The sequence below is a fragment of the Ovis canadensis genome, chromosome 3 (genome assembly GCF_042477335.2).
Source record: "Ovis canadensis isolate MfBH-ARS-UI-01 breed Bighorn chromosome 3, ARS-UI_OviCan_v2, whole genome shotgun sequence".
In the NCBI taxonomy this organism is placed as follows: domain Eukaryota; kingdom Metazoa; phylum Chordata; class Mammalia; order Artiodactyla; family Bovidae; genus Ovis; species Ovis canadensis.
The window spans coordinates 138,934,059-138,946,107 of record NC_091247.1 but is presented as its reverse complement, the minus strand read 5'-3'; the positions used below and the strand labels follow the sequence as shown (position 1 = coordinate 138,946,107).

Below are 12,049 nucleotides of genomic sequence, written 5' to 3'. Positions count from 1 at the left end.
GACGCCTGGGTCTCTGCCCCTCCCATTTGCTGGGCTTCCGTGGCTCAGTCCCCGGGAGGCCGGGCAAGGCTGGCAGAAGAGGTCAGTGTCCTGGGCCCATGATGCCACCCTTTCTCTCTGGCACTTTCTCCCTTCCTGCCATTTGCGGAGGGGGGCGGGGGGTGGCTACTGGTTGAGTCCTCTGGCCGGACTGTGGTTCCCGGAGGCTAGTCTCTGTACCTCCTCAGGACAGGCAGTGAGAGCTGTCTCCACGTCCTCCCAGGGGTGGCTTGACCGCGCAGGGATCCGCCAGAGCAGAAGCCACTATCTTCACCCTGCGCTTAGCCTTCACCTGCGTGTCAAAGTAGACTCTTCTTCCCCATGCCTACCCCAGCCGGTCCTTAGGTCCCAGGAGCAAACTGGTTTAACTAGTGGAGGTTGTAGGGGTTCTGAGGCTCTGCTCAGAACAGACCTCTGAGCAGACCTCTGAGCAGACCTCTCTCTGCTTTGAGTAAGCTGTGGGAGCTAGGTCTCCTGGGTCCCCGGCTGGCTGCCAACGCCATCCCCACCTTTAGGCTTGTGTCTGGAGGGGAGAGGCTGGGGAGGAGGGCCAGGGAACTGTAGCTGGGGGTGGGAGGAGCCTTGCGCTGGGTGTGAGAGAGAAAGCCAAAGCCGAGGGTGTGTGTCTGTCTTAACTAGCTCCTGCCTGCCTGCCTGGTGGATGCGCCACGAATGTTGTTGACGCTAGGTCTGTGTGTGTGTGTGTGTGTGTGTGCGCGCGCGCGCACGCCTGCGCGCTCACGCACCCAGCGTGAATGTCAGTGTCTGATGGGGACATTCCTCCAACTTCAACGTGACCACCACAGACTCTAAGTCCCTACAGTCGGAACCCCCGGGGTGTCAGCATCCATCCTACTGAGGACAGAGCCAGAGAAGAGGAGGGAGTGTGAAGTCCAACCTCTGTGCAGAGCCCCAGCACTCCTACAGGGACGAGGGTGGGCGCGCTAGAGTGGAGAAGGGCAGCAGTAGGAGGGAGGGCTGGGCCGAGCAGGAGAGAGGCACCCAAAGGACCTTCCCAGCAACAGTCCCAAGTAGCTGGCACTGGGGACAATGACTTGGTCGCGTCACATTTTCCGTACTGGAATTACCTTGTCCATACTGCTACCCTAAGGACCAGGCATCTTCCCTCCCAGGAGAGGGAAAGGCCACTTTTGGTAGCCAGAGTCAGATGAAGAGGAGGGGGATGAGGGGGCCTGCTGCGGCTCTCTCAGGAGAACAGGAGCTGCTGATGGGGTGCTGACAGGCTCTCCCTTTTCCTCTGGGGCTGGGAAGAGCTGGGAATAGATACTCCAGGGTCCCGTCCCCAGGTGGCCCGGCTGCTGTTGACTTTGCTTGGTTACCCTGGGAGCAGCTCTCAGCAGTGTGGGAGGGGCGGGTGCTGGGGGGTTGGACCCAGGCATCCAGGCCGGGGTGGGATGGCACTCAGCCTGTGTGGCAGGGATCCTGCCAGGAGGCTGTAAAGTTAACCCCTCCTGCCCTGGTGATGGTGGCGGCGGGCGAAGGAGGGCGGGCCCAACTGCGGTTTGTGAATGTGGCCCTGATTCCCCCTCCCCCTCCCAGCACATCTGTACTTGGTTTACAGTGAATGAGTCTCCTGTCCTCATGAACCGGGTGAGGGCACCGCTCCCTCCCTGGCCCCTGGCCGGGCATCCTGACCCAGAATCGGGCGCCACCCACCCCCGGAGCGCTCTCCCTGCTGGGTAGCCCTCTCCCAACTCTTCCCCTTACCCTTCTTAGAGGGGCTCGGGGGCTGGTCCGCCAGAGCTAGAGCTCTGAGACTAGGCTTCCAGGACAGCGAATGGGGCCACAGAAGCTAACGGGGCGGAGGGTGGGGGTGGGGGACAAAACTCTTGGATAGCCTGGAAAGAGGGAGTGGTCTGGAATTCCATCTGTCTCTGCCTTCCTCATTGTCTTGGTTTGTCTGTCTGTCTGTCTGTGTCTTTGTCTCTGGTGGGTGTTTGTCCATCGATCCGTCTTGGAAACTGTGGCTCCACCCTTCTGGCCTCTACGGTCCCCAGCCAACGACAGCAGTCAGGGGGCGATGCCCAGGAAGACCCGCCCTGCGCCGGCCCCTCCCCTAGGGATTGCCTCGCCCCCGCCCCCGCCCCCACCCCTCCCTCAGGACCCAGTGACTGGGGTCTGTGGGCTGCGGCGGTTTGGAAGTCAAACCAAACCGGCAGATTGGGGAGCAGAGAAGAGGGGTATTGTTAGGGGGTCGGTTTCTTCTCTCCGCCTTGCACTGCAGTCTGTGCTCTGTCCAGAGATTCCAGGAGGAAGCTTGAGAAGAGGGCTTCCCACTCTGGAAACTGGTGGAGTTCGCTCCCTTCATTTCTCCTTCTCTTGGGTCATCCCTAGTTCTAGGCTTTGCTCTGTTTGTGGTTGCTCCACTTGATCACCCTGGCAACTTGAGAAATGATATCTTGGGGGCCCTAGAACCAGACTTCCTTCGCTCCTTACATTGCAAAAAGGAGAGAAAATGGATCCAAACTTCCAGCCTACCTGCCCTGATTTGCCATATAGTCCACCCCTAATTTTCACCCTTGTCTCCTCCCCAGCAGCATCAGGACACTGAATAGGTAATCTGCCCAAGCCCAGTCTGCTACTGGGTGGACGTCCCACACCACACTCAGAGGTGGCTGGCAGATGTCTGGGGGTGGGGGTGGGGAGGGGGTTTGAAAGGGAGGGGAAAGCTCTGTTACAACCCCCAAGGACATCATTAAAGCATGAAAGTGCCATCGGGGCTTGGAGACCAGGGCACCCAGGGAGACCATGATGAAAACATGTTTTGTACATCACGTGCCTTTCCCGTCCTCCCCTCCCCTTCCACCTTCTCCCCCAGGCCTGCTCTGTGCCAAGGCTGGTGCCGGCCTTGCCCTGAGTGCTTCTCAATTCTACCCCTTGTATCAGGCCTATTTTGCTCCTTGCCACTTTGTTGGTTGTCCCGGTAAATGACTCTGTGTAGAAGGTCTTACCAGCATCAGAAATACCCAGATCCGCACAGAATAAGGCCTTGACTTTGCAACACAGGATTTTAGGACTACCCTAAACAACTCTAGGAATTTCTTCCCTGAACACGCACCATTCATTAATTCAACAAATCTTTATTAAACACCCACTGTATGCCAAGCACTGTGCTGCTGCTGCTAAGTCACTTCAGTCGTGTCCAACTCTGTGTGACCCCGTAGACGGCAGCCCACCAGGCTCCCCCATCTCTGGGATTCTCCAGGCAAGAACACTGGAGTGGGTTGCCATTTCCTTCTCCAATGCATGAAAGTGAAAAGTGAAAGTGAAGTCGCTCAGTCGTGTCCGACTCTTAGCGACCCCATGGACTGCAGCCTACCAGGCTCCTCCATCCATGGGGTTTTCCAGGCAAGAGTACTGGAGTGGGGTGCCATTGCCTTCTCCGAAGCACTGTGCTAGGCCCTAGGAATCCGTAGGAATCTCCTTGGGCCCAAGTATCCAAGGAAATCAGGAAAGACTTTGGGGACAGGAGGAAGTGAGGAGGAGAAGAGAGGGAAGGGAGGGCAGCAGAAGAGTATGTGCAAAGGCCCTGGAATCAGGGTCCTGGCTCCAAACCACCCTGCTCCCCCAGAAAGAAGAGGGGCCCTCCACTCCTGCTCCTCTGCTGGACTTTGATTCACTACAAGGGAGGGATGGTGAGCACCTCCTAACGGCCAAAGTGCTCTAGGACCCTAGGACATCTGGTGCTCCTGCCCTGGAAAGATTCCATCCATCCCTTCATCTCTTCCTCCAGGAAGGGAAACAGGCACAGATAGAGAGGAACAATCCACAAGCTTAGGCCCCAGATTCCATACAGAAAACAAGGCCCCACCCTGAGGTGGAGGGACTCGAGTTTGCCCTGCTGTAGCCTCACCAGACAGAAAACCTGTCTACTCTGAACTGTTCGATGGTGCACCCTCCCGCCCTGGGATCCAGCCCTGACCTGTCCCGCTCCCTGGAACGAGGAGGAGGTCTGCCTCCAAGGTTGCCTGGAGCATGTGAGCTAAGAGCTCCAGGTGTCTGCCAGTCTCCATGTGGGTGGGTGGAGCAGTCTGTTTGGTACAGAACCTCCATCCTGGATTACAGGGTTTTATCTCTCCTCTGTCCACTGGGGGGCTTCCAGCTCCTCCAGCTTAGACACCAAGGTTCCAAGCTTCTTCCTTTCTGAAGAAAAGGGATGGAGGGTCCTTTGAGGAGAGAATAGGTTTCTTTGTGGCTGTTCCTCCTCCAGAACTGGCTCAGAGGTCATGGGACCAAATGGGGTTAAGTTCTAGACCTGTTCTGATGACCCATTTTTCCTCCCTGGGCCCACACCCCCTGGGGCCAGGGTGTTGGGTGGGGCCGACCTGGCACCTCCACGCCCACATCTGGGACTTCCCCTAGATGGAAACTCCCAGAACCCTGGTGTCCTGCCTCCTCTGCCAGCTCTCCCACTTCACTTACAGTGGGATCTCCCTGTCTGCCAGCTCTCCTCCAGACTACATCTCTGCCTTAGCCCCAAGGAGGCCCCGCAGATGTGGGACCACCTTCAGGGACCATCTGTGATGTCTGGCTGCCCTTTCTAGTGGATTCCTTTGAAGAAAAGATGTGAGGCTGGGGGGAGGGAGTTGGGAAGCTATCCTTTGTTGAGCACCTACTGTATGCCAGGCGTTATGCTTGGCTTGCATATTACTCACTTAATCCACAGAGCAGTCCAGAGAAGGAGCAGTTATCATCCCATTTCACAGAGGGAACTGAGAACCAGAGAGGGTAAGCAGCTTGCCCAATATCACACAGCTATAGCAGAGCTAACATGGGAACCTAGGTCTTGGTGGTCCTGAGCTCTCCTCACCACCACAGGCTTCCTCTTCATCTGCAGCTGCCCACCTCTCCATGAGATGAGACTTGGAAAATTCAGCTCAATTCAACCCAATTCAGAAAATAGTTATTGAACATCTGCTCTGTGCCAGGCACTGATAGGTGCCAGACCAGCAATCTGGAAGGTTGCTGACTCAAGGTCTGGTGGGAGAGATAGGTGTGTGAACTTCAGTGTCTAACTTCAGCAGAATGATATGAGCAAGGTGGTGTGGAGTAGAGAATGAAATAGTACAAAGGAGACACAGACGTAAAGAACAGACTTTTAGACTCAGTGGGAGGAGAGGGAGGGATGATTTGAGAGAATAGCACTGAAACATATACATTACCATACGTGAAACAATGATCAGTGAGAGCTTGATATATGAAGGAGGGCACACAAAGCTGGTGCTCTGTGACAACCTAGAGGGCCAGGGTGTGGCGGGAGGTGGCTAGGAGGGAGGTTCAGGGGCACACTTACATACCTATGGCTGATTCACACTGATGCATGGCAACAAGCATCAAAATATTGTACAGCAACTATCTATCCTCCAATTAAAATAAATAAATAAACTTTAAAAAAAGAAAAGAAATAGTATTTCTATTTTCTCCTTATAAAAGAGTATAGAAATATATTATGAACAGTGTACAGAGTAAATTGGAATATGAATACCTACTCGACTGCCATCCAGCTCAAGAAATAGAGTATTTCCTCCTCCAGAGGTTCCCATGTGCCTCTCCCATCATCCTCTTCCTCTCTGAAGAAGTAACCACCATCCTGACTTTTCGGATAATTATTTCCTTCTTTTTATTTATAGTATTAGCACCTACATATGCATCTCTTTATAATATTATTTAATTTTGCCTGTTTTTTGTATAAACAGAATGACGCTGTATTGCCCTTTCCTGTCTGACTTATTTTGTTCAGCTTGTTTGTGAGAGAGACACAAATTGTCGCACATAACTGTCTTTTTCATTGCGGCAGAGTATTCAGTTGCATGAATATACCACAATTTTTTTTTTTCAATTCTACTGTTGGTGAAAGTTTGAGCTGCTTCCAGTTTGGGCTATCATAATGCTACTAAAAACATGATTGTACATATTTCCCAATATATACATGCAAGAGTTTTTCTAGGCTATAAAGCTAAGAGTCAGAGTGTGTGTGCAGGCAATCTCAATTTTTATCAGATAATGTAGAACATTCTAATCAGGAGCAGGTGTAAAATCAAGACCCATACTCCTTTCTTGCCTAAAACTCTCAGTGGTTTTCTCTTTTCCTTGGAATAAGATCCAAGTCACTGCTGTGGCTCCCAGGGCCTCTTCTTGGCTCTCTACCTGTGCCATATGACTCTCCTCTTTGCTTTTTGTACTTGCTGTCCTCCTCTCTGGAATGTTCTTCCACTAGCCATCTCCACGGCTCTCTCCCTCGCTTTCTTCAGGTCCTTGCTAGAATGTCACTTCCCAGTGGCACTGTCCCTGACCACTGAATTTTCTTTAAATAGTTGTTTATTTATTTGGCTGTGCCAGGGCTTAGTTGTGGCCTGTGCATTCTTACTTGAGGCATGCAAACTCTTAGCTGAGATGTGGGATCTAGTTCCCTGACCAGGGACCAAACCCGGGCCCCCTGCATTGGAAGCGCAGTCTTAGCCACTGGACCACCAGGGAGCCCTGGCCACTGAATTTTCTATTACAAAATTTTCCAGGCCTCCTTACCCTCCTCTCAGCTTTTGTTTTCCTCACAGTCCAGCCATCTGGGTTCTAGTGAGCCTCAGGCTGCTCTCCTGTGATCTGCCAGGACTTTTATCTCCTCCCAAACCCTTAAGTGGCAACCCACTCCAGTATTCTTGCCTGGAAAATCCCATGGATAGAGAAACCTGGTCAGCTATAGTTCATGGGTTCGCAAAGAGTCGAACACGACTGAGTGACTTCACTTCACTTCACTTTAAACCCTTAAGGGCACTTGGAGCTGACTGTGTGGTGGCTAGCTGCTCCTTCTGAAGGATCCACCTCTCTGAGTCACTTTGTATCACATCACTCTGGGTTTTTTTTCACGGCCATTCCATGCTCCTAGACAAGCTAATGTATTTATTTGTTTACCTGTTTGCTTTTTGTCCCCACCCAGCCCCACCCCTCACTTTAAAGGGCACTCCATAAGTGGAAACCTCACTGTCTTGCTCTATAACATGACCAGTACCTGCTGCATGATAGGCCCTCCAATAATAATTGTCCAGCGTAAAGTAATTAGCTTCCAATTAAAATAAATAAATTTAAATTAAGGAAAAAATAATTGTCCAGGCTGGTTGTCAGGCTCCCAGAGACAGCCAGGCCCTCCTCCTCCCCACAACACCTAGGACTTGCCCTGTCTGGAAACTCCCAGAACCTAGGTCTCCCCTGCCCCACCAGCTCCCATCAATATCCCAGGCAGAGTCTCAGAGCATCTGCTGTGCTGCTGCTACTGCCCTGAGTCTCCTCTGGGGACTGTTTGGAAGTCTGAAGTGGTCATTCTGGCCATCAGGACTGGAGAGTGATGGGCAGGTGTCAGGTACCTGGAGCTCAAGAAATACTTTTTGATTGAATAAAGGGGAAATCTTCAGAGATGAAAAGGATCTTGCCAGGTGGAGAAAAGAGAAAGGGCACTGCTTGCAGAAGAGTGCACATCATAGTTAGAGGACTTGGTCTAATCTGGTGCCCATGGAAGGTGCTCTGTGGAGGGGAGGGGAGCCGGCAAGCAGGGAAGGGGAGGGCTAGCTGGGGAGGTCTGAGCTCCTGCCGGCTCAGAGAGGCTCAGCAGTGTCTTAGGTTTAATCCTGCCCCCACCCCTGCTCCCCACAGTTCCCCCTCTGACCCCACCCGTACCCTCCCCTTCACCCAACCCCCAGCCTGGCCGCTCCCCGCCACTGAATGGACTTCTCTCTGGGCCTGCGTCTGGGGCCTCGGAACAAGAAAGCCAGCCATCAACAGCCACCTGCACCCTCTGGACACTGCCCACCAGCTGCCTCCCCTTGTCCGTCCTGCCCCGCCTCTGCCTGTGCCTGCCCCTGCCCAGCCTGTCCCCCTCCCACCTGCTCCTGCACCACCTTTCCTTCCTACGCAGCTCCCTGCCCCTCCTGTCCTGGCCCCCCGGGCCCACCCTGTACCTGCTCCTGCCCTCCCTGCCCCGCCTGTCCTCCCTTGACTTATCCCCACAGTGCCTGCGGCCAGTGCTCTGGCCAGCACTTGACCTGCTGCCGCCCCTCTCCTTGCCCCATGTACCCTTGCTCCAGGGGTCGAGCCACCTGTTTCAGCTCTTGCTTGGGCTGCAGTGACAGCTGTGGCTGTGGTCGAGGGGCTGCCTGGGGACCTCCAGGCTCCACTGGCCACTGCAGCTGCTGCTTTAGGGGACAGCGCACCTCTCGGCACTGTCTGATTGTCTAGGGGGCAGTTGCCCCCTGGGAGAGTGCCCATCTCCTGGAGCACTTCTGCAGGCAGAAGATCAGCTGGACCCTCTCCCAGGCAGGGAAGGGGGCAGGCTGCTCAGAGCCCCCCGGCCTCCTCAATCCTGAGAGTGAGAGCCAGGCATCTGTTCTGAAGCTAGTTTCTGGACACGCTCTCACTGGTTCCAGAATCTCCTCTTCTGCAACTTCTGCAATGGAAAATGTTCTTCTCAGGGCCTCTCCTGTGGTCCCTGAAGGTGAGCAAGTTGACCACTTCCCCCTCTAGTTGACCTCCCTGGGAGACCCTTCTTGGCTCATCTTTTCTGTAGTTTGCGTGGATAAGATGGCTTCTTCATCTAGGGACCACGTTTTCTGCCTCGTGGACCTTCACCCATATCCCTGAATAACCCAAGAGTCTCTGAACCCTTTACCTCTCATTGTGAGCCTGGAGGAAGAGCAGTGGCTCTTGGACCAGAAGAAGAGGCTGAACAGAGGATTCTTGGTTCCTCCCTCCCCTTGGATATCATGACATCCTTTATGGTCCTTTACTTCTAGGAACCCGGTGCTCTCCACCTGGATGTCTTATCTTTCAAATCTCTGAGGGCTTGCCCAGCCTCATGACCCCAATCTTCCAGCAATAATCCTATCTGTTACACTCATGCTCATCTGGCAAGGGATGATGGAAGCTGGGAGCCCTTGACTCAGGTTCCCAGTGATTCCATCCACACGCAGCTAATCATAGTCCCCTGTCCCTGGGAGTGGGGCTGGGGAGTTGGAGAAGCCACAAAGAGAAAGATGGAGCTGATAGATGCTGGTATCTGCCTGGAATTGGATCTTAAGCTTAGAGCCCCTAAGCATCGGGTCATATTCTCCAAGTTATCTGACACTGATCTGCTTCAGTCTTCTCTTTCTCTGCCTCGTTCTCTGGGACCCTTTGTTCTTACATATCTATCCCTGTAATCCTTCTGCTTATCCTTCCTGCTAGCTTTCTACGCCACTCTCTCCATTTGTTTCCTTTTTTCTATCACCTGGACACTCTACCTCCACCTAACTTGTGTCTTTATATCTGTTTCTCCCACTCTGTCCCTTCTTTTCCCCATCTAATTTAAAATCTACTTAACATACATGTCTTTTTCTTTCCCCTTTCCCTGTCTCATTTTGTATCTTCATGTTTGTTTTCTTCCTTGGTCTTTTTTTTTTTTTTAAAACAGGACAAAGTTACATATAGTTCTACTATATGTTACAATTATTTTTTAAGTAGATAAATTAAGATCTTCTCCTTGGTCTTTTGACTCACCTCCTATTTCTCTCCTTTTCTGTCCTATTCTGCTTCTGGGAGCAAGTCACTAGATCTTTTCCATTTCTATTTCCCTTCTTTGTGTCTCTGTCTTTGTTCCTGTCTTTCTGGGTCCAATTCTCCTTCCCAATTCTGTTCTTCTGTTTTTCAATTCCTATCTCTCTTTCTGCCTCCCCAGAATCCGGCTTTCTGTCTGTCTCTCCCTATCTCTCTGGGTCCTGCAGCTTCCTGCACACAGGCCTACGTCATACCCATCTCATTGCTGTCCAAGGGCCAGGACACCAAGTCTTCCATTGTCCTCCAAACAGCCCATGTCCTGGAGTGAGCAAGGGCTGGACATAGCCACCAAACAGTCCCTTTGTCCCTGCCCACTGTCCAGGCCATCTTATCCTCACTCAGCTCTAAGTCCAAACCTTTTTTCTCCCAACTTCATATTCTGAAAATTGGCAACTGAAAAAAAAAGAATTATGCATTTATGCTACCTGTCCTGTGTAAACTATATTTCAGGGTGGTCAAATAGCTCCAAGTGGTGAAGAAAATTTTTTTTTTTACAGAAGAACTCCAGCTGATGTAGAAGAAATATGGAATTAGGAAAATCACCATTTTTGCAACCCCTAATGAAATAACTGATCAAAACAAGACTCTTCAATGGATGAAGCTAAGGATGGTGGTTGATGGAGAACTTTACGATGGAGGAATGAAGCTGTAACTACCTGACCCTACTGATGAATCTGAGCATTACTAAAAAGAGCACCACCACATAGCCTGTACCTCCTGATATGATGCAATCTGAAGCACTCAGCACCACCTGTGAAGGACTCTTGCCAAACAAAGAAACAAACAAAAAAAAACTGAACATGATTCTAATCAAACCCTACTGCTAACCTCCATTTAATAGGAAATATGGGGGGGGTGGAGAACAAATTAAATGGCACAACAAGGAAGTAAAACAAAATATCCAGAATGTGGGGCATTCTAAAGGAAATCTGACCTGATTTCTTTGACCAGTCAATGGCTGAAGAGGAGGGTCAATGAGAGGGGGGCGTACAAAGACAGCTACTACACAGAATAAGTGGACCTTGTTTGATTCCTGATGGGAACCTCCCAATTGTAAAAAGACATTTTTAGACTGTTGAAAACATTTAATTATTTATTTAACATTTAATTAAACATTTAATTTAATTATGAACTGAGTACTTACAATGCCAAGGAATCAGTGTTGATTTTGTTAAATGTGAAAATGGCCTTGAGGTTATGTAAGAAAAGGTCCTTATTTCCTAGAGATGCATACTGAAGCATGGAATGAAGTGATGTATTTAAGTATTTTGGCAAATAAAAGAAAGGAGGAGAAGGAACAAAGGGATAAAAATCAATATTGTTGAATTAAGTATATAGGGTTTCATAGAACCTCTCTACCTTTATTTGAACATTTTCATAATAAAAGTTTTAAATGATGCTCCTCTTGTAGGCATGGTTCCTAGTAATTCCCAGAGCATCCTCCCTGCCTGCTCTGAAAGCCAGACTTCCCCTGTAACTCCCCACATACAGATCCTGGTCCTTCTTGCCCTCTACTGGAAGTGGGTCCTAGAGATGGATTTGCCCTCCCAGGATATTCTCTATCCCTTCCAGTCCTCTGCAGCTCTGCAGGCACATATCCCATGTAAAGGATCTTTCTCAGCTGTGCTTCACAGCTCTGAGGGGCCAGGGGAACCATAAAGAGTAAACGTATTTTGAATAGGTCCTATGATAAAAATAATCCAAAATAATGTAACCTTTCCTAAAGTCTTTCTTAGGTGCTTCTGAGAAAACTACAACTCAGTAATGGAGAACATTGGCCTCCATCCCGGAAAACAGAAGACAAGGCATGTAAGGCCATCCTGTCCCACTCCCTGCTATCATTCAGGGTGACCTCCTCCCTCAAAGAAAAGATCACCAGGAACTGAGAGACTGGGCGTCAGGAGATCAAGGATTTTCAGTCCAGGACCAGGATGGAGGGCATTTGGATTCCCCCATGCCCTCACTCACTGAGTGACCTTGGGAAATCATGATTTTTGAGCTTTGTGCTTCTAGACGAAGCATGGGAACCGATACCCTTCTCTATTCTCTAGAAGTTTGCCAGTTAGGGATAAAGGCACTTTGGAAATTATGGAATATAAATCTCAGATGTTTATCATAAGAAAGTATTTCTCAAGTTATAATTCCAGACTCTCCCACCCTTCTTTAGTATAAAGAAAACTAGCACTTACTAATCACCTGTGCAAGTGGGTGAACACATTTAATCTTCTCAGAAATCACGAGAATGGAATTGGGAAGATCTGGGTCCCCGTTCTGACTCGACCTCTTACCATGTAAGTCTTGTCATGTCACTTAACCTTTCCAGTTCTGAAGTACCTACCTAACAAGTCGTTGAGACAGTTAAACACTTCATCTATAGCAGTTGGCCCAGGACTTCCTAAAACAGAGCTTA

General features: G+C 50.6%; 1 protein-coding gene and 1 long non-coding RNA gene across 2 annotated transcripts; both read left to right on the top strand.

Moving 5' to 3' along the window:
- The first annotated feature begins 31 nt into the window (after positions 1-31).
- Positions 32-11,044, top strand: LOC138437298 (uncharacterized). Its single transcript, XR_011255852.1, has 3 exons — positions 32-81; positions 8,365-8,542; positions 10,137-11,044. It is a non-coding gene; the product is annotated as an uncharacterized lncRNA (long non-coding RNA).
- On the top strand, positions 7,696-8,367 carry LOC138437297 (sperm mitochondrial-associated cysteine-rich protein). The gene has a single exon (XM_069584320.1). It carries the CDS (start codon positions 7,774-7,776, stop codon positions 8,284-8,286), a length of 513 nt encoding a protein of 170 aa, XP_069440421.1. The 5' UTR covers positions 7,696-7,773; the 3' UTR covers positions 8,287-8,367.
- Positions 11,045-12,049: the final 1,005 nt, after the last annotated feature.

Excerpts from the sequence above, each read along its gene's own strand:
- LOC138437297 (XM_069584320.1), top strand. The coding sequence starts at position 7,774 with ATGGACTTCTCTCTGGGCCTGCGTCTGGGGCCTCGGAACAAGAAAGCC.